The sequence below is a fragment of the Lichenostomus cassidix genome, chromosome 2 (assembly GCF_008360975.1).
Source record: "Lichenostomus cassidix isolate B80296 chromosome 2, HeHo_3.0, whole genome shotgun sequence".
NCBI lineage: Eukaryota > Metazoa > Chordata > Aves > Passeriformes > Meliphagidae > Lichenostomus > Lichenostomus cassidix.
This window is the reverse complement of record NC_139482.1, coordinates 20257583-20285512: the sequence shown is the minus strand read 5'-3', so window position 1 is coordinate 20285512 and position 27930 is coordinate 20257583. Positions and strand designations below refer to the sequence as shown.

At 40.7% G+C, this 27930-nt stretch overlaps 2 protein-coding genes across 3 annotated transcripts in view; both read right to left on the bottom strand.

Annotated features, from left to right (window-relative positions):
• RSU1 (Ras suppressor protein 1) overlaps positions 1-1099 on the bottom strand; it is a 103328-nt gene extending 102229 nt beyond the window's left edge. Inside the window, exons 1-2 of the mRNA XM_085050607.1 lie at positions 986-1099; positions 577-688 (exon numbers count right to left, since the gene is read on the bottom strand). Of these exons, the coding sequence (XP_084906733.1) occupies positions 577-685 (109 nt within the window). The 5' untranslated portion in view covers positions 686-688; positions 986-1099. The remainder of the gene's footprint in view (positions 1-576; positions 689-985) is intronic.
• A 6413-nt stretch (positions 1100-7512) lies between these two features.
• The window catches only part of CUBN (cubilin), a 141365-nt gene continuing 120947 nt past the window's right edge, over positions 7513-27930 (bottom strand). The window contains exons 58-67 of one of the 2 annotated variants that reach the window (XM_085050605.1): positions 25854-25983; positions 24726-24943; positions 14316-14521; positions 13256-13418; positions 12649-12857; positions 11834-11981; positions 11532-11713; positions 10248-10413; positions 8236-8471; positions 7513-7837 (exon numbers count right to left, since the gene is read on the bottom strand). In XM_085050605.1, the coding sequence (XP_084906731.1) occupies positions 7730-7837; positions 8236-8471; positions 10248-10413; positions 11532-11713; positions 11834-11981; positions 12649-12857; positions 13256-13418; positions 14316-14521; positions 24726-24943; positions 25854-25983 (1766 nt within the window). In that variant the 3' untranslated portion in view covers positions 7513-7729. The remainder of the gene's footprint in view (positions 7838-8235; positions 8472-10247; positions 10414-11531; positions 11714-11833; positions 11982-12648; positions 12858-13255; positions 13419-14315; positions 14522-24725; positions 24944-25853; positions 25984-27930) is intronic. The other variant, XM_085050606.1, reaches the window with a different exon arrangement.

Below are 27930 nucleotides of genomic sequence, written 5' to 3'. Positions count from 1 at the left end.
AAGCTGTATTTATGGTAAAATAACTACAGCAAACGCACCATACCAAAAGCAGCACCCTGTCATGGTTCAGGATGCATGTGCAATCATCTACTATCCAAAGCATGATGCTGCTGCACCTGCGACACAGTATTACTGCCCTCTGCTTCAGAGACCAGCCACGGTAGCTGTAGGCTGGTGTCACCCCAACCCTTTCAAAAACCAGTGGGGATGCTGCTTGGCTGGTGGTTTTGTTTCGGCAGTAGGATGGAGAGGAGGGAAAGTGTCCCTATCAGTCAAGTGCCAGAATGCCAGCAGCGCGACAGGGAGCGCTGAGCGCCGGCGCGGGGCTCCCCCGGACACACGCCGGAGCCCGATGCGGGGCGTTCCGCTCAGCCCACGGCTCTCTGCCCAAGCCCCCGTGCCCAAAGGCCACCCCACACCGGAGGGGCTCGGGCAGCCCCCCATGGCAGCGGGCCGGGGCAGCGGCCGGAGCGGGGCGGAACGGCACGGAGCCCCCGCGCCCAGGGCCGGCCCCGCTCGCCCGGGACAAATAAGGAAGTTTCCGCGCTGTGCCCGCCCGCCGTCGCCGGTACCTACAGAGGCCGGGCACGTCCAGCATGCTGGAGATGCCGCGGTCGCACATGTCCACCTCGGGATGGTTCTTCTCCCTGCTCTCCTCCACGATCTTCTTCAGCGACTTGGACATGGTCTGGGCGGGGCAGAAATGGACACCGTGAGCTGGGCGGCGGAGGAAACCCGCCGGGGGCGCCGACCGGGACAGCACCCGGAATGCCCCGGCCCCGAAGGGTACGAGGGCGGCGAACCCCCTGCCCGGCCCCGCCGGGGGTCCCGTCCCGTCCCGTCCCGTCCCGTCCCGTCCCGTCCCGTCGCACCGCGCCGCGCCGCGCCGCGCCTGCCCCAGGCCAGCAGAGCACTGCCCGGGATGCCGCCCGCCCTCTCGCCCCGGGCGGAAGCCCAGGCCGGGCGCTGTCCCGAAGGCACTCACCGGGGCACGGCGGCGGGACGCGGTGGGAAGCGGCGGGACGGCGGGCGGATCCCACGGCGGGACGGCGGGCGGATCCCGGCGGACCCTGCTCGCCCCGCCCCGCCCCGCGCAGGCGCAGCGCAGCCCCGCCCACAGCGGCGCGGGCCGTGAGGGGCTCGGCCTGGCCCGGCTCGGCCCGGAGGAGTGGGTAGGGGGCTCTGAGCCCTGCGGGGTTTGGCAAAGGCTGCCGGAGATAAAACACTTTATCGCCAAAAAAAAACACACGCCAAAAATCCCCGGTGCGTTGAATCAGCGGTTCTCATTTTTCAGGTGCCTTGGTGGATTCTCTCGTTGGCTCTACTTGCAAAAGCAGCCACAAGGCTGGGTCCAGGTTCTGAGCACTTGGAACTGGCCTCGACACACCATGAGGTTGGAGTTATGTAGCCTTACTGCCCAGAATGTGGTTATCCATGTCATCTCTTTCACAGGAGTTAAGAAGCTCCTACTTACTGTCATTCAACAGATATGGAAGTTTAGAGCAATTGACTAAATCTATAAAATTACCTGAGGCCAGGCTACCCGTTGAGAATCACAGCTTTGAATTTTGCACATGCACTCCATGGTGTTTCTTAGTAGCCTAAAAATGGTATCCACAGAAACCAAGAGGATGAACATTTGCCTAAGCCAGCAAATAAAAAACTTTCTGGAGGCACAGCTTCAACCTTTCCTTGTTTAGGAATATAAGGATTTAGTTCTGGGCTGCAGAATTCTAGCGTGTTTATCCCTAATTGGCGTTTTCTACCTTGAGCACTTCCCTGAAGTTAATGTCTGCTTTCAGGTCTTTCTTACAAGATACTACTGGAACACTTTCCTTTCAGCTGGATTTTTCAGCAGAACCCACTGTCGCTCAGATGTACAGGACAATGATGTACAGTTCTCTTTTGTCTGCAGAAACATGAATCTGGATCTCTCTCCTGTCTAAGAAAATGCCCTGCCACCAGTCAGTTGTCCCAAAGACCTAAGTGCTAACATGTCTGCTGTTCTTATTTCATGGAGAATGATTGCAGGTGTCATTTAGTGGCAAAGGCTCAGGCAGATTGAAAGTATGGTCCTACTTCCTTATTCCAGCTAACAGCACATGTGACTCTAACAAGATAATGAAAAAACAGTGCCTTTGTGGCTAATGCGAATATCACCTGGCTTCTCTCTGCCTCATTTATGCAGTGATTAAATCATTGCATGTGGCCTGGATACCCACATTCTACTTCTACTGTAGAAGTATTTAATTGCCCCCCACTTAATAAACATATTGTCATTACTCCCTTGCGTCAGGGTTATGGGGCTTTTTTGCCATCTACCTAATTTCATTAACCTGTTGTTGAGTAAAGTGTTCAGCTATCATTCACACCTTCCGTGTGACCTGCTTTCGTTTCTGCTTGAGCAAACCTTTTGTCTGAGCAGGAATCCATCCCCCAGTCAGGCCTGCGTTGGATTTGGCAGAGGAGTTGCTGTCAAGCCTTCCTTTTAAAGTTTCTCAATGCCTTATGGAGCACCGAGTGCCAATTGTCTGAGAAGAGGTGGGAAAGAAGGTACACAAGCCACACTGTCCAAACGTAGGGTCATTCCTTGATCATGAAAACTTATTTTTCATTTTGTCCCTTCAGCAGTCATGAAGAGTAATTTCCTACAGAGGGCCTATGTCACTGCAGTCACCCAGTCTCCTCTGTTATCCCCTCAGCTCTTCCCAGTACATGCAGTCATTCCAAAACCCCTTTGGCCCTGGATATCCTTAGCTCCCTCTATACTCCCAGCTAGAGGCTGGCTAGCCTGTGCCTGGGGACTGGCCAGTAGAGCCCTCCCAACATGTACAGTGCTTGAGCTCACAGTAGAGGCTGATCCAATTTAGATCTTGCTGTGCCTTCCAGCTACTGATTTTTTGCTTATGCAACAACTATAAAATATCTTTGCTATCTGTCAGATCTGTTCTAAATCCGTTACTTGGCTTAAATGTTTGTAGAGCAGACGCCTGAATTCTTTGTAGTGGCTGGCATGTGCCTTCTGTCCTTAGGGCTGCAGGCTGCAGTAGGTGACTATGAGGTGGCTGTATGGCCATGACTGTGTGGCAGGATGCAGTTTTCGCTGTGGTGGTCGGAGCAGGGACAAGTTGCCCCTGCAGCGGTGCTCCCAGCCTGCTCTGTCTGGGCAGCGATGGCTGGACAGTGCCTCCCGCTGGCTCCTCTCACTGTGCTGGGATCAGCAAGGGGAGGAGTAGCTCTGATGCCCCCTTGCTTTCGCTGTCCTAGGTACTTCTACGAACCAAGCAAATGATGGTTTACATTATTATTCTATTTTTATCCCTTTTTTCTCCCTCCAAAGAAAGCTGTGATAATAGGCGACATGAATGCAGGGATAATGTGTTGTTAAAACGATATAACAGCAACATGCCCCTGCAAAACCAGTTGTGTGGTGCTGGGCACTGCTACTATGAATGTATCCATCAACATTCACTAAATGTGATAATGGCATGCAATATTTATTTTTATGTTTTTCTTTTACGTTTTTTTACATAATTTTTAATGTAATTTTTATTTTTATGTTTACTTATTAAAGCAAACTCCTAGAATTTGGCCTCTATTTTATTATCATTCAATAAATAATTTAAATATTTATTTGTTAGTAATCCTATATTTTTTCAGTTGTTTTGCATTGTAAACAATACAGTAAATCCCATGAATTTTTGTTGCATTTCATTTTTATTGGGACTGCAGAATAATTCTGCAGTTTTAGTTCGGCAGTTGACACAAAATAATTGCACCAAATATTTTAATTCTGGTGCCTAGGACACATATCCTGTGTTATTATGGGAAACTGAGACACCTCCTCCTTTGCTTAATGAACCAATTGAAAACTGTTCTCCAGTCAAAATTGCTTTCTAAATTTAACTAAAATTAGCTAATGTTTTAAATGGACCGGCACCATGATTTCTAGAATTTTAGCTGTATATCTTCTGTCTGCTCTACTTCAAGTAGCTATAACCCTAAGCATATCTCATTGTGGTATTATTTCTCATTTATAGTTTATAAAGAGCAGTCCTGCCACATGGGAAGGGCAATTAAAAACATGGTTATGGACATTCTAGTGCTTATTCTTCAAATCCTAGTGTTCAGAGGGCTTACCATTCATATATAACTGCATCATAAAATTACTTTTATATAGGAATAAATATCTATAGTAACATGCAGAAGAAGATTTACATGTAAAATAAAAACTTGCAGGCTCTAGGAAGTGAAAACATGCACATTCATTATCTGTGCCTTGTCATTGACAGAGGGAGGTTGGAGTTATGCAGGTATTATAATACAGACATGCAGCATTCACAACAATGACATTATAAAATAGCAATGTGCACAGACATAAAAGCAAAGGTTTTCATGACAGTGTTGTGAGATGGAGCTATAATTCTTGTTAAATACAGATTTTGTCTTTTGAATTGTACACTACAAAAAGCACAGAAGTTTCATGGAATAATTCTTTCCAGATTATCTGTTTAGTTCTGCTTGGTTATGTTTGCTGTGCATTCATTTTAAAGCAATTGTTTTAAATTATTCCTTACCTTCCAAGACAGAAACATGGCTTAACAGTAGCTCTCTCCTCTAAGGACCTCCACTTTAATACTTCTGCAGTTGGTATTTTTGTTGTGGCTCCTCATATGAAATGTTAGAGGACAGCAGTGGGTTACTTTGTTCCTTTGTTCATTTGTTCCTTTGTTTTTTAAAGAATGGGTTTGATAATTTACTCTAATTTTAGTCTTTGACTATTTTTGGCTGGAGTCAGTTGGGCTAGATCAATTGAACCTTGTACCAGCAGCTCCATTCAACAGTCTTCATGAGCACAAATTCTCTGCTGGACTTTCTTTTTTTCCCTAAATAAGCTCATGCATTTTACTAACTTGCAAATAACAATATGCCCACGTATTGAGTATTTCTAACATTTAAAGACGCACCAAGCATTAGTTAGTTACTGTTAGATTTTACAAGAAAAAAACCTTAATATTTTCTCTTCCTCCCATTCACAGTGCTCTTTAGGATTTTCTTCTGCAGAATTTCAATGATTCTGTAATATTTGATGATGTGGTGGAAGGTCTTGCCAACAGCAAGTATTTATCATATCAAAAAATGTCCAGAAGCATTTTATGTGCTTTAAAGTGAAAGGTGCTTTTTCTTTTCATTAAATCAGTCTCCTTGAACTATAGATTTCAGCAAACTCAACAGTTTAGCTGGAATAGCCCTCGAGACCTTAAGGCCAAAGGTTGTCTTACCAAAATGGCCTCAGGCACATCATGGGTCACCAGAGCATGTCTCCATCCCAGTCTCTAAGTCAGCAGGAGACAGCCTAAGTGTGGTGAACTTGGGAACTGCCATGTCCTCAGGAACCTGGTGTCCTCAAACTGTGTGACATGGCACTGACACCAGCCTTGAAAAGCCACTAATGAACTTCATTCATTAAAATTATGTACAGCTTTCTATCTGTCAGTTTAGGGTCCATCACTTCTGTGAAAAGGCCAAGGTTTAACCTGAGAACTCATTTCTGACAGGGCTGATCCACTTTTAACAGGAGCAATGAACATACCACAGAACACTACCTGCAGTAACAGGGAACTGTTTGGAGGGACATATCCTTCCTTTTCACGTGTGGCTTCCAGCTGAGCTGTGCTCCAGGTGGATGAACTGCAGAAAATGACAACTGATTCTTGACAAGATGATTATTGCCTAAAATCTGATGCTTCCATGTCCAGCCACCTAGCAGGAAGTGACAGCATCCAGATCTTGAGGGGATTCTCTGCCAACTGCCGTTTTGGTGCAGCAACTGCACCAAATCCGTGGTGATCCATAGGAAGGTCAGAGCCACAATGGACATTCATAAAGCTTGTAATGCAGCATTCCACAGGGAAGAAATACAGTCCTCCTCATCTCTGCAGGCAAACAGCTCAATCCATGCTTGATTGTACTTGGAGTTTCTTACACATTGCCATCTTTAGAATTTATTTTGTGGCTTTATCTCCAGAGAGTTCAGATGTTTCTTTACTGGTTGCTATCCCCTCTAGGGAGTTTTAATAAACAATATGGACAAAGATTGCATCATCCTTTGTAAATACAATATCAGTTCGAGTGGACTCTCAGCAAAAGTGTTCTGGACTACTAATCTGAAAATATTTCATTTGATTATATGGTCTTTTATGTCTTCCCTTATTAGAGGAAATTTCTGTTTTACTAGCAGCTCAGTAGGACATAGATTCCTCCCAATTTCATCCTAATACAGGTATTTCTGCTTTTCCATGTTATACTTAGGCATGTTAGCAGGAGTATCACCTCTACATAGGCTCAGTTTTTCTTAGTCGTTGGGCAATTATAAAATACTGGCTTACATCTCATTCTGTTGGCCAGTGGGACTTCACAAGTTTCTCTTTTTCTAACTTACCACCAGAGGATTTTGGCTTGTATTTTATAGCTTTTTGTCTGCTTTGTTTTTTCTACATTTTATTTTAACCAGAATGTCTGTTCAGCTGTTATAAAGTTTCGTATTTTTGTGGAATGATGGGTTTTTTGGCATTCACTTGGAAATCTTCAAAAGAGTTCCTAGATTTTGTTAAAACTGCCACTTACACTTTAAAATAATTTCATAATTAATTACTGCAGTAATCACATTAAGGAATTTCTTTCACTGGGAGTGACTCCTTTCAATAGTTGTGAAGTGAGAGTTCTGATAACGCCCATATTCCTTAGTTGTGGTTCAAATTTCTCTTGCCTGTCCATCACAGCTGACATTCAGGAAATGAATTGGTCATTTGTTCTGGATTGTGACAAAAAATAGTTCATGGTGGGAATCAGTGTCCTCTGTATACCCTGTCAACAACATCTTTTATCTATGATGTGCGTTAGCCTGGGGAAGGGAAAAACTAATTGTAGTCAAAGATCAATTGATATCTTTGTGTCTGCCCTATTCCGAAGTTAGGGTGACATAGTTACTAAAAGTCTCAGAAGTCTTTTTATATTCACTTGTAAAATAGACTTTGAAGCTTGAAAATATTACCCAATAAGTATAACCACAGATATCTGTATTTATTGAACATAGGACTCTGATTCAGACATTACTTTTTGATGTGGTTAAGTTAGAACCACATCATGTCCTTGCTGTGTTAAACTTCAGTGAATGCTCAAGTACTGATTCAGCTGGGTTCTTATACCCAACGCACAGTATTACTGAAAGTTCTTTAGCACAGTTATCTGTGTAAGTGGTTGTAGGACAGGGACCATTTTTTAGCAATTTCTGATTTTATCTAATTTGAATAAAACTTAAGCTGATGTTTTCAGAGATGCTTGGGACAAAACCACATAACTCTAGAGAATGAATTAAAGATGGCTTCATATCTTAGTTCCTCTTCTCAACTTCATGTGTAAGTTTTATCCTGGGTAATTCACTTTTTATAGCATTAATTGTAAAACTTTGAAATTATGTAGAATATAAAAAAAATATGTATGAAAAGCTCCTTTTCACCATTGGGTAGATAATAGTTTATTTTCAGTACAATGGGAGATCAAGGGATTTTTTAACAGAATTCCAAATTCATAACAGCTATATTTACAGTAACTTTTAAAAGCCCTTACTTCAGCTGCAGTTATCATCACTGGACTTGAAACTTCCTTTATATCCTAAAGTCTCTTCAGTATACCAAGGAATGGTAATATATTTCTCCTAAACAGTGTTTTAGCTTGTCCAGCTTAAATAGAATCCTGAAGGCAAAGTCACATATTCAGCATGAAATTTTATATAGACTTGATGAGATGTAGCAGTAAATGGAGCGATGTGTGTATCCTAAAATTAAAGACAAGAAAATGAAAAGCGTTATTAGAACATCAAGATCCTTTGGAAAAGACAGTCAGAGAGTTAAAACTGAGGAACAAATTGGATTATAGACTGACAGTGATCTCAGGTCTGTTCTAGATACTGCTGCTGCATTTCTCCCTCAGGGTATTACAAATATTTCAATCACAAATACAACTAAATATAGAGCAAACTTATTTGATGCCTCCCACTAGATGTCACTGTATGGTCTGAGTTGGAAGGCTTATAAAGCTCCACACACGCCTTGTGCCTTCGTTTCTACTCATCTGTGTGGAACTCATGTCAGAATTAGGAAAACAGTCTTGTACAAGAAACAGTAAAACTCCTTTTAACCACTTGTGGGGTCACAGAGGGAGGGCAATACGTACTGTGCCACAGTAGGGCCCGGCAGGGGGATGGCTGGCATCTGGCCCATCGTAGAGGATCAGATAGTTGCTGCTGCAATCCCCTGGGTCATCGATGCTGATGAAATCAAAGTTCACTGTGACAATTCGTCCCTGGGGGGCAGTAATGGCCCACTCGCAGTCGGTGTTGTTGCGGTAAGTTGCTGGGTAGCTGGGGCTGGCAAATGAGCCAGCAGTGCCGTATAATGTTCCGCCACACCCTGGAAGCAGACATTGTTAATTGGCCTAGGAAGCTTAGTTTGACAAGGTAATACATGATGTTGTACATTAGCACAGTATTAGTCGTAGCACTGAAAACCAGAGAGACTGTGAGCTGGGACAACTAATGTGGCTAAGAGCACTAATCAGTAAGAGACAAAACCAAGGCTCTAGCTTCAGCAGCCTAAGAATATGCAACGGGCATAACACCATCACTGAATCTTAAAAACCAACAACCCCCCCACCCCCCCAATACTTTGAAACAGGAACCAAAGTTTTACATCTGTGCCTTAGTCAGTTCAGTTCCCAGCTACTCAACTGGAGATGAATTTGCTGTGACTGTTCTTTGGCATGAAAAGTAGTGAATCCTCATCTGATAGACAAATATAGAGAACAAATCAGAGAAAATAGTAAAATTAAGTAAATCAAAGTCAATTTATACCAAAATTCAGTCTTCAACAGTGGGCAGAAGCTGATGACCTGGGAAAAATGCAAATTTATAGAGTTGGAATGTGCAGGTCATGCCCCAGATTACCCTCACAGTCTCCAAGAATTTTCAGCTCACAGCTCTCAGAGATGGCATCTTTCTATTTAATAATGTGAATCCATGTGAATTTGTAGCATACTGTGGGAAGGAGCTCCACAGTTTAACTGCATACTGTGTCAAAAACTGTTTTGTTTAGTTGTTTTAAACCTACCAGCTCCTGGCTTTATATGATGGCTACTAGTTCTTCCATGGGAAGTCAGGGAACAGTTGATCACTATTGATCATCCAATATCATTCAATTTTATAGACCTCAGAAGTTTCTTAACCAGATTGTAAAGTCTCAGCGCACCTCATACAGAAGCCATTTTTCACGTTGAGCCCTTTGTTAATCCTGATTTTTTGTAAGAGACCAGAACTGAGCACATCATTCAATTTGTGTATGAGCTATGGATTTATACAGTGGCTGTCTATTTCTCCTCTCTTCCTTTCCCAACAATTTCTATCATTATGCCAATCTATTTGACTCTTAGTGAACGTTTGTTTTCATGAAACTATTTTACCCCTAAGAGCTTGTTTTGAGCACTAAAAGTCAGCTCAGTGCCCATATTTTTGCAAGTAAAGTCAGGATTGTCTTTTTATTGGACCACATTCTTTATCAACACTTTCCTACACTGAACTTTATCTGCCTTTCTATCTCTGGGTCCCTCAGAATTGTGTGGTTATTCTCCAGTGATTCTCATCTGGCCACAAACTTTCCTACCTCCAGTAACTCAATGTCATGAAGAAATTGTTATCCAGCTGTTCAGTGCCACTTCATAAGCCATTCATGAATGTATCTATGATATAGTCACTACAAGCATTATAGGTAATTTATTTTCTTGGGGCAACTTCCCATCCTCTTCAGGCTTAACTATGCCAAGCTCCTAGTGAATATCACAACTGGATTATTGGAGCAAGTTGAGTCATCACCTCTACCATTCTGTGGGTCCCAAGTTAGATGTTCCTGATATTTTCCTACCTCTCAGTAAAGAAGGAGGTCTTCATCGTAAGTGGACTACATCATCTGAGGTTGCTAAAGTCAGTATTAGGGAGAGGGAATTGCTTCCCTCATAAAATGAATCTTGCCCCACGGCTCTTGCGGAGCAGCTACCTCTCTCCAGTGACTGAATGGGGTGGACTTTGGGCCCTAGGGAAGGTCTAAAGTGGTGATGGGGCAGGGTCCAAAAAGACCTGAATTCCACATTGCTGCATTTTCCTTCTATGTAGCATTATTTTGTAGTTACAGCCTTACCACTTGATGATGAAGTCCAAGTAATTTCATATCCATCATGAACCCCTGAAAAATCGCTCTTGAAACGAAGGTACACTACATGGTTTTGGGGGAAGATGGGACTGGGCACAGTGTTTCCACAGAACCTGCCGAGTAGTGGTGATTGCACATGACTCCCATTTCTGACCTTCAGGGGACACAAAAAAATACTGTCAACATTAATTTCCTATGCCAGTTATACACCAGCACAATTACCCATGGATACAAGCACAGCACAAACTGAACAGTGACTTGCATGCATGCTATAGCTGTCATTTTAATACTGTTCTTTTCCTACCACATACTCTTGTGCAGAAGGAAAAAGAGATCATTAACTTGTCTGTTTGGGTTTTATAAGTAATTGCACAGAAAAAGTATAATCAGAAACAGGCAGTTAAATATTATAATGTGGTATATCTCCTAACTGAAAAAAATTGCTTGACCAGTAGCTAAAATGTCCTCATGCAATTCAAGCCCATGTTTTGCTTTTCATAAGAAATGTTACTATTCCAGATGAAAAGATTAATTCCTTACCCTGCAGACTGCTCTTTTCCCTAGTCATATTAAGACACAGATCATATTACATAGCTCAGATTTAATCTGATTTTTTTCTGTATTCCAGTAGTGCTTGTGCTTAGATCCATTTCTTGAGACAGTAAAGAGGATATGAAAGGAGAACTAAATAATGATTCTGCCACAGACATCTGATTTTTGTCATCTGACCAGTGAATAGGGAAACCTGCAAGAGTGAGGATTGTGTAGGAGGCAGATATGCTTTTGATTGACACAAAGTACTTCTGCAAGTATCTTACAGTTGCCACTGGAACTTGTTGGTTTTTTTGTCTTTGGGTTTTTTTGGGGGTTTTTTAGTTTTTTTTAGGAAAAAGATCCTTCTTAAGGAAAGCATCAAGCCGATGGAATCTACTGCTATAACAAAACTATTCAGATTTATGGCTTTCTGTTCATGAATGGATGTTAATACCAAACACAAACTATTCCAGATAACTCTGTTAACTAGGTAACCGAAACAAGAGTTAGGTAAAGATGAGTTGGCTGATAATGAAACTATTTATCCAGTGGGTTTGGACTGATTACAGTGTATTGTTTAGCCTCTTACTAAAACATCTGTACGTTTCATAAAACTGTAGCAACAAATTAGTCCCTAATTCAGTCAGTTCAACTTAGACTTGATCCAAAATTATTAATATCCTTGGAATTCAGCAGATTTTTACACAGGCTCACAAAATATGTATATTTGCATGATACCTCCAGGAAATCATGTGAACACTGGATGCTGTCTTCCAAACTGAAAGCATGGAAAAAGAGAGATATTGTGTGATTTGGGGGAGCTCGAAGAATGATAGAACAATCCATATTATTTGGGTGATGACCAGGCCAGCCAGGACTCTTCAGGTAACCAAATGTCTGGTTATACTCTCTGCTGCAACCTTGAGACAGAAAACCAGAAACACGTAAGGATTTGAGATCTCTGTATTGCTTTTCACTGTACGCAATAAACAAAGAGAACAGTAGATAAATTTTTGTTTTTTACAATTCTTCAAGCTTACCTGTAGCTTGATAGGAAAATCTGACTCCATTATTAATCATATATTCTTCTGACTTGAAAGTCACAATGGCAGTGCGATCGTAAGAATAAAACTCAGGGACTGGAAAAGTTTCAGTGCCACAGAATCTATGGACTGACCCTTGGCTCTGCTGGAATATAATGCATCACAAGTTACTTAATGATATAATTCGGTTTTATATTTACTGAATTTAAGGTAAATAAATCTCTCAACACTTTCTATACCAATTATGTGATTGCATTTTAAAGCTCTCATGGAAATCACTTAAAAATATCTCAACATTTCATGTGGAATTATTATGAGAAACAAATACAATATAACAGGTATTCTCATGTCAAAATGAGAAATGATGAAAGAAGCTTTAGAATAGTATAATATGAAGGACATAAAAGTTGGGTTTTTTCCCCTGGTGTTTTTTAAAACACTCTTCCTGGCATGAGTATTCATTTTTATTATAGTTCTTGGATGGGAGGAAGCACAATTAGTTTATGAAAACTTGTGGGGCAGTATTTTCTGGGTGTTAATTTTGGCAGCACTATTACTTGGTGCAACTGTGCAAAACTGTGCAACACTTGCCCAGGTCTAAATTCATGTATGCATAGAGTGCTTCCATGAGGTCTATGTACCAGTTATCACACCTTAATTGGGGCCCTAAATGGTGAGGAATGCTTTGGAGGTGCCCCTCACAGAGGATCATCAATGAATATATTACCAAATAGTGTGTTTTTTCTCTCTTTCCAAAGAGTGAAGGGAGCTGAATGGGAATGGGGAATTGGTATCGCCTGTAAATTTCTTACTATTGGTGAATCCTGGAGCTCCAGGTAGTTCTGAGAGCAGTCTTGGCTGGAATGGAGGTGGAAGTCCTCTACCACCACCCTGACTTGCTGTTGTGGAGGGGCATCAATGACCCAAGTGCAGAGAGTAAATGGTGGATATTCATTTGGAAAATTAGGAGATGTTGCAGTCAGGGATGTAGAAGTTGCATTATAGATTCCTCCACACAGGCCTATGTAAAACAGTAACAAATGCATCATAGAGTGACAACTGGGAAAAACTAGTTTTTGAGCAAAACTCAAATGGAGTTGAGTTTGGATGGTATAGTTTTGTATTTACCTTTGTGTCTCTAGAAGGTAAACAAAAAGCAAAACACATGGTAATGGTGTCAATGTATGTCTAAAAACTCAAAGATCAAAACTGACTGACAGTCACCTCCCAGCCAGCTAAGACCAAAGAGAATTGCACTGGGGTGTGGCTACTTTTAGCTTGCTTAGAGATGCTGTGCTACTGTCTGTGCCCCTTCCTGAGTCTTATGTCTAAAACAAATTTTGAGTTGTTATTTAAATATGAATTTCCATCAAAGAGTCACAACAATATGTATGCATATATATGTGTGTGTATACTTACGATCCACTGTGGTGTAGGTGGCATTGAAACCCCTCCTTTCCACGGAACTATCTGTGACAAATTTCACCGTCAAGGAATTACGGGTAGAAAGAAAAGGAGCTGGCACTGTAGATCCACAGAATGAGCCAACTAAATTGGCATTTTCATTATCTCCATCATAAAGCTGAAAGAAGCAAAATATATCAGTCACTAATAGCTTAGGCACAACAAACAAATAGAAATAAAATTCTCTGGCCCCTCCTGACATTACAATTTCTCTTATTTGAAAGCGCAGTACATGTTCTTGTGCTTTAAAAGGATGTTCTTGATTACCATAATTATTCACTGCCATATTAACTAATTCTGTTGGACAGGGTAAATCTCATTATGGAACATTCTGGTCCTGTCTCCACAAATCTATAAAAAAATGATTACATTTTAATTTGGCATTCTCATTTCCTTATTATATGTAAACTCAAAGTGCTTTTCAGTGAGAAATGATTTTATTTATTTCACTGATTTTATTTATCAAAATGTAGAATGAATTCCGTGTTTCACTGAGTATCTTTAATGTTCAACGGGATTTATAACATTCCTTGGTGGAGTTTGTTTAGCAGCATTCTGCTATTGGATGTTTTGTATGCTCTTCTCCAAGAAAAGAGCTTCCACAGGGTTAGCACTGAGCACCAGGACTCTTGATGAAAAAAAATATACAAAAAATTTTATGAATTCAAGTTCTTTCAAGCAACTGTATATGATAATGAATCTGCAAGTTTACGCTAAAGTTTTACTTTACACATGTTTGAGTTTTGTTTTGTTTCTACCCTGGGAAATAAATACTGATTAAATGAGCAGTCTAAGACCAGAAGTGTGTGCCCTTAACAATGTTAAACTCTTAGTGGTTTCCAAAAAGGCAGGATGACATCTGGAGTAGTAATCTAACTCAATGAAAAAATTTAATTATATTAAGTAATATAATTTCTTCTTAAGATCATTTTCTATTAATTAAGTTAGCCTCATAGAGAAGATAATGGATTGCATCTCACTGCTATTTTCTTGTTAAAATGCGCAGCTGTCTTACTTTGACATAATCATATCGGCAAGTCCGAGGAAATGGTGCTTCAAGCTCAAATGAAGTGAAAGTGAGGTTGATCAGTTTGTTTACAGGTGCAGTTATGATCCATACACAGTCCAGATTTTTCTCATATCTTCTGGTCACATTGGAGACTGGAGGGCTAAAGGTAGAAGTTGAAGTTGACAAGTAACCACCACAGCCATTCTGGGGTCCTGTTGAAGAAGCAGAAGGTTTTTTAACAGCAATTCCTGGCATTTATTTAATCTTCAACTCTTTAATGTTAAGCCAGCAGCTTTTTATCTGTGCCACAGTATTTTACTGTCCTGTCTTGCAAGGACTATCTGAGTGATTAAAAAGGCTTTAAACACAAAGAGAGACATGAATCACAATTAGATTTCATAGAGTGAATTAAGAAAGGCTCATGTCTTCCACTGAATATAAAACCAGTATTTACTTTGAAAGTGTAGTATAGAGGTTTTAAAAGGGGCTATAAGAAGACAGAGGACAGCAATGAAACAGAGGAGCAGGGGTGTGGAGGCCTTTGAATGGGATTCTGCTGGCCACTGAGAACATTTAGTCAGTAGGGGGCACTGAGCTGTTGGCTTTGAAAAATGTGGCATAAACTCAAGTTGCTTATTTTGGCAATACAACCGCATCCTGGGGGGATTGAATTTGGCAGCCTGACACTGTGACTCAGAGTCATATTCACGAATCTAGCTAAAAGGGACTTTTAGCGCTCTGGAAGCATTTTATTCGGTGGGAACTTACAGCCCCTCTGAAATGCAGGGTGCTTTTCATTTGGTTCCCACAGACAGGGCTAAGTCCTTGACTTAACTTGCTGTGAAAATTTGAACCCTATAAAGTCAGTCACACTGAAAGAAATTACCTTTAGGGAAAAGCAGTTATTTGTTGCATTGAATTACAAGCAAGCAAAAAACACAGACAATCTGATGGGCTTTTTTTTTTTTTTTTAATAGTTTGATTTCCAGAGGTTGGACTGGGCTAGTAAATGTGATCAGTTCATTTATTTCCGTCCTTCCCCAGTCTCTACAAGGTCTCCTGGACACTTATTTAACTCAGGAATTCTAATAAAATACGGTTTATACTGTTGCTCTGGGGTCTGAGGAAAGAGTTTTTGTAAACTGCACAGAGTTACTGCAAAGAGCAATAACTGCAAGCAGCCTGTTGTCTCCTGCAGCAAATCCATTTATGAGCATTCAATAACAAATGAAGCTACAGCTGTGGCTAAGCAACACAGGCAGAGTTTCAGTCTTTCATCTGCATGTGTAAAATGTCTCTGTCCAGCACATTCAATGACTTCACCTTGACATGCTGATGCATTTGCAGACATATAAAACTGTGCCTTACTTGAGCTACAGCATTACAAAAGATCATTCTAGTGAGAAATCAGCATCCAAGCATCAGGATTGCATCAGTGACCCAAGGCTTGCGAGACTGTAGTGGTTAAAGCAGGGTGACTAAGGCTGAAAGTCGTCCTGGCTCTACCCACCAAAGCTGGAAAAACCCCACCCTGTAAAGCAGTTTGCTTCAACCTGAAATCCTAATAACATGAGAGTTCAGCTTTTGCTATAGTTAAAAATGAACAGAAGAAACTTATTACAAAGTGAAAAAGCCAGGAATTAATATAGTGCAGTTTTGTGGGCATTTAATGAAGTCAGAAACTTGGAAAAGTGTTAGCATTCGTGCCAATGCCACTGCAGAAGGCGAGAACAACAGCAGGGGAAATGTGAGCAATAAATCACATTCTCACAAATAGTCTAGGAAGGAGGAAAATGTCAGACAGGAGGGTGCCTGGGCTCTAACAGTGCAGCTTCACTATATTTTTCTCTGTGTTCACTCTTCTGCATGATTTATTCTGTTCCCCTGAAACAATCTTCTTGGGGCCATTTCCTGCCAGCATTTTAGACAATGTCTACTAAACATGACATTAAGCATGTAAACGTCAGTCATAGATCATAGTCTGACTATCCAGCCCAGCAATATTGAGTCTGGACTGATATATGCATCAGACACTAACAAAGCTCCCCTTCCCCTTTTTCAAAGGTAGAATTGCAGCGATACCAGTCAGACCATGGCAACACAAGTCAGAGAATTGCCACAGAGTCACGCAACAAGAAGGCTCTCAGTGCTGCAGGATCATCCTTGTTTTGAATATCAAATATCTGGACCTTCACAGTGGTGAACTTCACTGCTAACTGGGCAGCTAGAAAGACAGCTCTAGTGAAAAAAAAATACAGATGTGGGTAAGCTCTGTGTACAGAAATGAAAAGGACTGGACAGAGAGAGAAGCAGGCTAAATCCTCCTTACCAGAAAATAATTCCAGCTGGTTAGTATAGCCAGCAATATCATCTAAGAGGAGATAAATAACCAAAAGTGTGACTTATGGTTAATAAAGATGAGGTTTCACAACACCTGGCCTGCTCAGCTGGGTTGAGTCAGATGCTTACAGGACAGTATATTATAAATAACAGCTAGACTGGAAGCTGACCAGCTATCAAGTAGTCCTGCATCAAGCCAAATAAAGAGCAGCCCTTGTTGAAAAATCCATCTATCTTGGCGCTTTTCAGTACTGATCGATGTTACATCTGATTGCAGGCACTAGAAGTTACACAATAGTGGAACTGTGTAGATGAAGGGAACACCCACAAGTAAATGAAGAACCAACTGCTTGACAGGAGGGAACTAAGAGAAATGCTGTTTCACTGCATTTTAGCCAGGCCATGACACATTGCTTTAAAAATCAGCACCACTTCTGAACAGAAGGCCAAAGAGTAGCCATCCAACATGATTTTTAACAGAAAGATATTCATCATCACCTAACACAGCCAGAAAGAAATATAGCTAAAATCTAGGCAAAATCTGGGACTGAGAAGTCTGTTAATTTGTAGAGTACACTTTTAGATATTAACAGCTTAACTTGATTAAGATAATGAGAAATGTACCTTATAGAACAATTTGTATGTCAGCAGATGAACCAACTACATGGCTGACTGTCGTGTTTCAGTTTTGCTTTCTTATTTAAAATAAAAATCATAAGGTCATCATAAATCAGATAGCAATCTCGTTCTCATAAACAGCTTGCCAGAGAACACAAATTATCAGAACTAGGGCACACACTGTCATCCCTAATTGCTTTTAGTGGGAAGCATTAGTGAAACTAAAAGGCTCAAGGACCATTCAGAAAAGAAGGAATTAAAGGTTCCCTATGGCAAATAAAAATCATTACAGCAGAGACCAAGCACATGTTTCTCTGTTAAGAGTTATACCCTCTAGATACAGAATGAAGATGAAGATAAATCTTTGAAGCTTCCTGCCTTTGAAGTACAGCCAGGGGTAAGGTTCATTTATACAGGTATGTGTGCAATGAAAGGGTAGCCTACTAGATAGTTTGAAATCTATCAGAATCAACTAAACCACTGACATTTCAAAACACAACAAAGCAATTTTGCTCTCTTTCCCTTCTTTTATAAATGGGCACCCTAAACAGCTACTAGAAGGCTGCAAAGTTAAAGAATTGGTCTAGCTCTGCTTGACAGTCATGAAAATCCCCTCCCAGACTTCTGAGTCTCTTTTGGTTTCACCTAGAAGCGTCCCTGGGGACTCTAGACTTCTCTCTGATCTGAATTAAAGATATGCAAAGATTCATATTAATAAGTCTTAATTCAATTGAATTAATAAGTCTTAATTCAATTAACACTTATTCTGCATTTTTGATGGGTCTTATTTCCAGTGCAGAGGAGTGGCTGGACTTACTGTGGCTGTAATAATTAGCTCATAACTTGTCTAGATTGTGGTTTCAAACAGCAAAGCTCAGAAGGACAGGGCTGGAGTGAGGAATTGTGCTGTTCTGCTTTGTCTCATGACTGATACTGAAGGTTGGTACACCTTTGCAAGCTGAACTATTCCTGTGTTTGGCAATCTCTGCACCAACATCATGATTTTGCGTGGCTGCAGGGCCCTGTCCACAGAGCCTGTAACATTTCAGGAGACTTCTGAAAGCAAAAGGCCCCTTAGAGTCCTTAGCCTAGCCTTTATGCAGAAAAGTGTTTTGACTGGTTTGATGGCCTGGCAATGGTACTAGCAGTGACATTTAGGACTGTAAAGCCCCAGTATCCTGCTTTAGCCAGATTTCACAAATGCAGTCAGATGAAATTTGTATCCTTAAGGTTTTTGGGACTGATACCAAATGTTACAGTCCAGACATGCTCTGTGCCAAGCCTGCAAAACTGTGATCTATGTACTGTCCTATCCATCTCTTTGATGCTTGTCTGGGAGACCAGAGGCTGACATGCTGTCTTGCCTAATTCCAATACTTAGCAATACTGAATTAGTGCTCATATTTGGCACCACAGCTGCTTAAGCCTTTGTAGATCTCTCTTGCAATATGAATGAGAAATGTCTCCTCACCTCTTTTTTGTATGCACCACAGATTTTCAGCTGAAGGAGTCATTGACTTCAGTCAAACTAAGACAATTCATGTCAGCAGAGTTCACCCACAGTTTTGTGAAGTGCCATTAATCTGAATATCCCATCAGTTTTTAACCATTAAGTCACTACAAAGATATGTAACTACTGTGTCTGAAAATAAGTTTTCACCTCAATTTTTCAGATCAGACAGAAATTTCCTATTTGAATATTTGCCTTTCTTCTTATCTGTCCAATTTGAGCCTGCAAGCCCTTTCCATTTATTTTGCTTTGGAAGAAGAAATCCTTCACTGGAGATATTCAAGCACTGTTTGGATGCAATCCTATGCAGTGTGCTCTAGGATGATCCTGCTTGAGCAGGGAGGTTGGAGCTGATGACCCACTGTGGTCCCTTCCAGCCTCACCCATTCTGTGACTCTTTGATTAATTAACTGACATTTCTGAGAGGCATTTGTAGACTATCCCTTAGCTCAACAGTTGTATTCTTTTCAAAGACACCAAAGAGATGTATTTCAACACCACAAATGCCTTCTAAATTTAGTGAGATTTCAAACTGATGGATATTTTTATATTTGAGCCCCAAAATAAATTTAGAAACTGTCTGGGACTTGTGACTTATGATCATATATTCTGATCTTGTCATGGATGTTCTTATTTTCATAGACTATAATGAGATCAAGAAAAGATATTATTGGCCACAATTTATTAACTTATTTTAATACATAAAACTAATCATAAGTTATCTGTGACAGTGTAATGATAGGTGTAATACTAATGGGTAATATAGTTGGTAAAAATTGTGTGAACTGAAAGCCCAGTGAAATTTCTGCCAGAAGACTTGTGACATTCAGACAATTTACTTCTCAGCTACACCCTCTGCAGCACCAGCTTCCAAGTTCAGCTTGGATACCTTGAGACACACCCCTGGAAATCAGTCCTAATGGGATGTGAAAGCTCTGCAAGTCGCTGCTGCTTTTCCAAAGGCTTGAGAAAATGCAACAGCACTCACATGCCACAGTCAAGGACACATTCTTCTAAGATATTTTTTTGTTGGAGGAATAAAAATTTGCAGGATTCAGCCGTGCTGAGCCCTTTCCACATAGCAGGCCATAACTGCTGTTATCAGTGCAGGTGCCTGGTGCCAGCTACTAGCAAGTACTAACATCAACTACATAAATCAATGCAACGAACTACTTCTGGTGGTATGAGAATTTAGATATGACTCACAAAAGGACACCTACCCCTGGCCTATGCAACAGAATATCCAAACCAATATTTTAAACCTTATATTGCTCATTCAGAATTGTGGGGGCTTTTTCAGCAATTCTGAACGACCCAAAAAGAATCTGCAGTGACCATGCATGCTGAACACTGCTGAAAATGTGCACCTAGAAACCAAACAGAGTAAGCCTTTGTTTCAGTTTGCAGGACAGAACATGAAGTAGAACTAAATAAGGCAATTTTTTGTTGTTGTTGATACAATTGAATAGCATAAAAATGCTGTGAAAATTCTACTGGATCAATTTTTTAAAAAGTAAACTGTAATTTCATTAGGGGAGAGTGTAACAGTAAATCTGTTAGTGACAGGCATTTAGTGTATTCAGTTCCACACAGGAAATAAGTAATTCAATACACAGCAAATAGAATAAGAGAATGCAGATACCTCTGGGTGATTTATCAAGTAAGTTACAGTTCATCTTATCAAGAAGAAAAGCATGTAGATTATAATCTATTTCTATTATATGCAAATGATATTATTTATGTAAATTACCTATTAATGTATTTTTCTGGTATATCAGGAAAGATTAATTTTTCCAGCTCATTTTCTTCTAAACTCTACTTGCTTATGACTGTTTTTCTTATGTAAAATGAGTAATATTCATTCAGTAGAAATGATGATTTGAATAAAAAGAATGGAGAGATCCTTGAGGGAAAAACTGAGAAAACTGAGGACAATGTAGACGACGGGGTGTTTCAGGAATTAACATTCCAACAGCCTAATGGTTGCCAAAGGTTTAGGAGACATTTCGTCTGCCCTAGAGCCAACAACACTAGTCTTCTCATTGTGGCTGCCCTTTTCTTTTTGCTTGTCTATATCCATCAGATTTTCTTCATCTTGTGTTAAATTGTAATCTTTTTGTGACAGTAGATTGTTGCTTCATTCTGCTTGTGCAGTGGAATTGTGGCCCATGAGCTCATAAGCCCCAAAATAATGCAAACAAGGGACCACATTGGTATTAATCCAGTACACAATGCTCATCTTTCACAACACATAAACTTGGATTTCTCCTGCATGCTCACAAATGATTGTATAAAAAAAGGGAGGGGAAAAAGCTGGTTACAGGTTGAAGTCAAGCAGAACTTAGGGCAGTAGAGAGAAAGCAGGCAATCTTTCTCCCTGCCTCCACCCCACCTTCTCCACTGTCCCAGCTGTTGCAGTTTTACCTGTATTGTGTGAATAAAGCTCAGGAAGAGCCTTCTGACTCAATCCACTTATCTAACCATATGCAACACTTTGCTTCTTGACAATTCATGTGAATTCTTTAGAAAACCTCAGTGAGCAGACCTGCATTTCAGAAGACCCCTCAGTCCTTCTCTGATGGTGAGAATGTGAGGTATTTAGAATGTGAGGTATTTTTCATTACTGAGACAACAGAGCTATGTACATGAGCAGAGAGCTTTTAAGGAGAAATTATTTCCTGTTAATAAGGTCACAGCTACATCTCCCAACAGGCATTGCTAACTTTAAAACAAGAAAAAACCCCAAATCTTTGTATGTTTTCTTAGCTTTTGTATCATAAGCCTCAGAGGGATCACAAATTGAGGTGAGAGGGTCACCCCATTACTGAATGGGAATAGGCAGGATCTCCATTTATCACCAAAGTACTATTTGTGCTATTACAGCAGAGATGGCAGAGGTATGTGCAGGCTCTGTCCCTGCCAGCCAGGGTCAGCTGAAAAACTCAGATCTTCCCTTAGAGCTCGAGAGATAATCAGGAGATCTTTGGCCAAGTCACAAGCTCAGTACACGCAGATCTCATTCTTTGGGGACAGATCTTAGCTTTCCTTCCTTTACAGAGACATCTCATGTAACCAAATGCCTTAAGCTGATATTGATTTCTCTCTTCTCATCCTTTTATTGATTGCCTAGAGGAGCACATGCTCGCTGTGGAACAGAGGTATAATTCTCATTTTACAGACTGAAAACAAAGGCAGAAGAAAGGTCAGTGGTAACTAAGGTAAGAGGAGTCTCTCCTCTTGGAGAGACTTGGAGCAGGCGGGGATCTTGCAGTCAGCCCAGCTCACCAGCTCAGCCTGAGAGTATGTCCAAGTGATTCCAAAAATGAGGCTGATAAGTGCCCAAACTTAGCAGCAGAAATAGTGAAATGATGAACCCTCTGAACCACATCACAAGGGCTATATGTTCCACTGCCTCAAACACACCATCTCACAGAGTGAGTTATGACAAAGGATGCTGCTTGTGAAATGTGCACTTTTTATTGACAGTGTATGGAGTAGCACGGTGAAAAACAAGATATTTAACTGGAAAGATGAAATGTTGCTGAATGGTCGAGTTAACACTATTTCATATTTTCTTTTAGTCTCCTTTTTCTGTTTAGTGGGGGGACCTTGAATATTCTATTGGGGGCAGGATCAGTGATGCCAACAAATTGTTTTAATTTAAAAAAAAACCCTAACAGGGGAGGTTTTCTACAGAAATGTCAGGTTTTAACTCTTTGAGTGCCTGGATAACCCTAGATTTTGGCAAAATCTTCCCTAAAAGAAGCCTGATCAGGAAAGAAATTGGAAGAGCCTGTGGGGAAAGGAAATGGTTTCGTTTACTACAAACAGAAACAATGTACTGTTTCTGTTTGCTTCTTTCCAATACATAATCAGGGCCACTCACAACATGAAACAGAGAGCAATAATTACGTTATCCAGTTGTGTTTCCCTGGGGCAGCTAGAGAATAATGTGCTCATTGTCATCCGACAGAGAATGAGGCTACTTGTTTCTCTACAGATACCATCTTCCTTATTCAAGAGATTTATCGTTATTATTTGTCATCTGATTGCATTTGTATGCTTACAAAACCACATGGGTTTTATCTTTTAACCGACATGAGGGAGCTTCTTTAAAGCACCATGTAAAATAACAGGCTTTGAGATCTTCATGGTTTTATTCTCTTTTATTTGAAGCATAATCTCAGACCTCATAGTACAAAGATGTGTCACAGATTTTCCTGGCTCTATTTTTTAGGCAAGCCTAACTGGAAACCTTTATAGGATGTGACTCATGTTTTCCTTTCATAATATGCTTTTCTACTTTTTGGCTATTCTGTACTAGCATGGGACTGCCAAGATACTTGCTAATGGCTGTGTGGTTTAGTCCCTGTGGGTTGCTCCCCACAATGAAGAGACAAGACCTACCATTAAGCATCTCACCACCATGGGCTCTTCATCACACAACCCATACCTCTGCCTGGGCATCTTTTATAACTTGCAACACATTGCTTCTGAGTAATTCATGCAACATATCAACCTCTCTTTCCTTGGGAGCCTCCAGAAATGTCCCTCCAAGGCATTTAAGAGATGTCAAAATTTATTCATGAAAGTCTTCTCCTCACTCTAGGAAATTATCAGGCGTGAGACTGCCTTGAAGAGCTTGGCTTGTCTTCTGTTGTGTGCTTAAGGAGAATATCTGGCAAGTTGCACAAACAAATCTAAAGTCAGTGGCTAAAATATTGACTAAATGCCAAGAGGAAGAGCAAGAGCTTGGGGAGTTCCTGATGATCTCAACCTGGAAACATGGACCCAGGCTGCAGGGGATCTATAACCACTTATACTTCAGAGTTTAAAGACAGCAACATGTGAAGCAACATTAAGTTACCTGGAATACCATTCACAAGATGTGCCTTAAAGATTCTTGTAGCAATTACTTTGAGTGAAGCAAAGAAAGAGTTAATAATAGTAATAACCATGAGGTTCTGTGGGAATATTTTTCTTGGCAAAGCCTGTAGAACCAGTTATTTTCCTTATCTGTAAATACTTTCTCAGACTATCAAATGAGAAAGTCACTGGCTAGGGGTAGGGAGGGGATTCAATGACTCAGCAGAAGACTATGTTTGTTCTGCCACAAAGGCCTTTCATTCTGATCTGTCTGAGCGCCAGCTTTGCAAACTAGACAATTACTTCTTTCTAGATCACAAAAGACATGGAGTTAATTATACAGGGAAGTAGTAGAGATGACATGAAATAAATTTGCATGTAATAATTTGTTTCTTACCATCCCTAAACAATTTAGATGTTATAAGAAGATAAAATCTCCTTTTACACCTTGATCTTAAAAGCAGAATGCTGAGTTTAACTGTTTTTTAAGGTAATACTTAAGCTTTGCCCCTTATTCTTGTGTCCATCAAAACATGAGGCATCCAGTGCCTTCTTAGTATGATCACATTTATGTTAAGGGCAGCTAATCAGAATGATCCCACAAATCAGCAGAAATCAGCACAGAGGTGCCTGGTGGGGAACCACAATCTTAAGTGACCTCAACACTTTAGATTTTTAGAATGTGTGAGGGAGACTGAAAGGAAATGGAAATTGAGAATAGATTGAAAAGAGGCATCTTTAGCACATCTCCAACCTTTGACTACAGAAGAGTAAGAGTTCTCAGCTGTTGCTGTATTTCCTCCTGAAGAGAGGCCTTTGCATGCTGCTGAGCTTTCAGTCACCCAGGCAATACCTGTACCTTCAGAGAGGCAGGAAAAGGGTAGCAAGGAATAAAGGGGATCTGGTCAGAACCAGATTGGAATGCAAGGATCCTATAAGCTTAGTATTTAGCTCAGTTCACTCAATTTTCATGAAATCAGAAACATTCTTCTGCTTCACACACCACCTAGAGAGGGAGATCACAACTGCTCCTCACAAAAAAATTACTTACCAGCAGATTATGAATCGGATTATACACTTACCTAAGGTCTCCCTGAAGGCTGCTTTCCATCCCCTGTCTGCTCCATAGAAGTCAGTGCTAAACACCAGGAACAATTTATTACTGGAGCTCTTAATATTTGGAGGCAACTCTGAACCACAGAATTTTCCAAGGAGAGGAGCATGGGTATCTGAGCCATCATACACTGCCACATAATCTTTGTAGCAGGAGGGAGATATTTCAAGCTCGAAGCTGTTGAATCTGTAAAATACAGTTGGAGCCTTAGGTATCACGTTTTCATTTCTTTTCCTGTGTTAAGTGTGTTTTAGTGCTTGAGGAAAGGTCCAAGAACTAGCAATAGCCAAAGCCATACACAGACAAAACACATCTCTTCAGGAACAAACCAAGCAACTATTAAGTGCATGGCAAAACTCTTGAGCCAACAAGCCTCAGAGAAATTGGGACCCTCACCCAGCTGGCCTCTTGCAAGGCAAGCTGTCAGCACACCTCAGCTTTCTGTGAAGCAGGAGGTCTCTCCTGTGCCAGCACACCCTCTCTCACTTCTGCAATTGCTCAGGCTGCAATTTCCGTGGGCACATGTGTGGCCTATAAAATGCAGGCGCAGGATGAGGCCAGTGGTTGTTTCTCTTAGTTGGGAAATGTACTCCTAACCCAAAATCAGCATATATGTGATTGAAGAATGGATTGATTTTTAATTTCTCGGTGGCAAGATTTTGTGCCAACAATATCTCTCTCAAGCAAGACAGCATGAACTCAGAAATACACTCTTTTTGGGTGGACATTATTACTTTGGCTATGAAGTGAGTACTAGCCTTCTAAAAGAACTATTCTTTTTCTTGTATAAACTTCTCAAAGGCTGACAGAATTTAACTAAAAAGCACGAGCTGCATTTTCACAATTTCTTAGTCCTCTCAGTAATCAAAGTGGGAACTTAAAATTGTGGTGATTTTTTTTACATAACAAGTTAAAAACAAAGATGTAAGGGAGCCTGAGGCTGATAAAAATGACTGCAGTAACTATTTCTTATTTTAGTTTAGTTTTGACCTTGGAAAAGGAAAGACACAGAAAATATTGTCAATAATTGCTATTTTTAACTGTATTCAGAGACCTCCCTGTTCCCTTAATGACAAACTGAACTGGGATGACATACTTCAGGGCCACTACTTTGCCATTTCCAACTGTGATGTAGTATGAGCAGTTCATGTTGTTGTGATAATCAAGAACCAAATGGGCTGGACTGCTGATAATACCAATAGAGCCATTGAAATTGCCACCACAAGCTGTAGGGAAAACAGAAAAAATAGCGATTAGTGTCTGAATACTAGTTTGGTCCTCATTCTCATATTTCTTTCTATTTTTTGCAGGAGTTCACCTGCAAAAAAAGAAAAACCCTTGGTAAATTAGGAGCAGTCTTCATTGTCATGCTTAGAGCTGTTAAATGTGAGATATCTGTCAGGCTGTGCTCTACAGTGCAAAATTAGTCAGCATGAAAGTAACAGGTTGTTACTAATCCATACCAAATGACATTGGCTCTGTGCAGGAAAAGACTGAGCCTGATTTCAAGTGTCCTGCAGTAGGTCCAAAGAGCAGCAGGATGGGCTGAGTGCCCATGCAGCAGCATGAGTGAGAAGTGCCTGGAGTAGCTCTGCACTTGTTCTATCTTGCCAAGAGAAACCTGGCTGACACATGGGAAAAGACATTCCTTCACCCAGATCTTGGCCCCACGGAAGCCTCTAAATAGCCACAACTGCACTCATGGCCCTGTCTCTGACATTTGTGAAATAAATGTATGCAGAGCCTCATAATCTGTCAACACCCTGTCAGGACTGGGGCATTGCTATAGCATTTGTTCTGCACAGAAATGCATAGAGGAGTCTCCAGGTATCGCTAGTCCTGTTCCCCACCTCACCCTGTGCTGGGACTCACCAGCACTGCAGGGTGGCTGAGCTGGAGGACTGAATATTTGCTTTCTGGCTGAAAAGCAAGTTAAACTCTGCAGCTATAAACTGCTTGGCTTCTCAGGGTTTCACACCATGGATGCAAATGAGGCCAGGATGTGGCTAATGTTTGTTCCCAGCTTCAGTGCTTCAGGGAACAAAAACTCTAATCTCCATTGTTAGCTTCAGCCTTTATTTTATAATCTTAAACTTAGCCCCATAAAAAAAGGTTCCCTGAGTCTCCCTGCATCCTGTTGATAAGCTCAGAACCACACACAGTTTTTTGTGTTTTAAAGAAGAAGCCATTGCCCAGGCCACCACCTTAACAAAGACAGTCCCGTACAGGAAGAGTATGGGGAACAGAGTCCCTGACTCCTCAGGCTGGCAGCCTGGAGTACTGGCAGATAAAGGACAGGAGCTGGGAGGATAAAGAATCAGCATTATTCTACACTAGGAGGGGGGAGCCTTTTTCATTTTTTTGCAGCAAACAATGCAACTAGGGGGAAGAGGAATGTTAATTGGCAGAATCTGCTTTGTATACAACAACAAGCTAATAAGGCTGCAGTCATCTTTCTCAAATGTCAGAAGTCACAAGTCAGATAGCAGCAACTGACTTGAGTGAGCTGTGAAGGTCTTTTCCATGAGTAACTGCACATTGTCATTTCTCAGCGCCAGTCCCTCTGTCTTATCTGTATCAGGCCATTCATTTCACATAAAGAATTTAGCCTTATGCTTTTTTGCTGTCGCTTTGAGCATGAGGAATGCATTAAGGGAAATACCAAAGTTACAAACTCACACTGTTCTTTGCAGTTAGAAAATTATGCTTTCAAACATAAAAGTGGTCTCTACCAGTTAAACCTAGAAAATATTAAAATTGGTTTTGCAAATAAAACCAGTCTTCTGGGATATTCATATTTGTGCAGATGTAAATTCTAAATTCAGTTGTTAATTTCTTTCTTGAATTCACATTTCCTCTTTAAAACATAAGAGATCTCTTGTGAATGACAAAAAAGCTTTGGTGAAAATAGTTATTGTAAAAAAAATCTATATCCCAGGTTTTATTTACATGAATTCCTGGCACTGCAAGAGGGTCATCAAATGAAGGCATGTAGCTGTGTCCGTTTAAAGATCCTGTTCTGTTTCCCATATTGTATAATGTAGTTTTAGTATAACTGAGAATAAGACCATTCTCCTGTAAATGATAAAATATTTTAAATTAAGTCAGTTAAATAAACTAGTAATGTTTCTCCTTAGACAGTGTAAACAACAAAGAAGCAAACAAGCAAAACC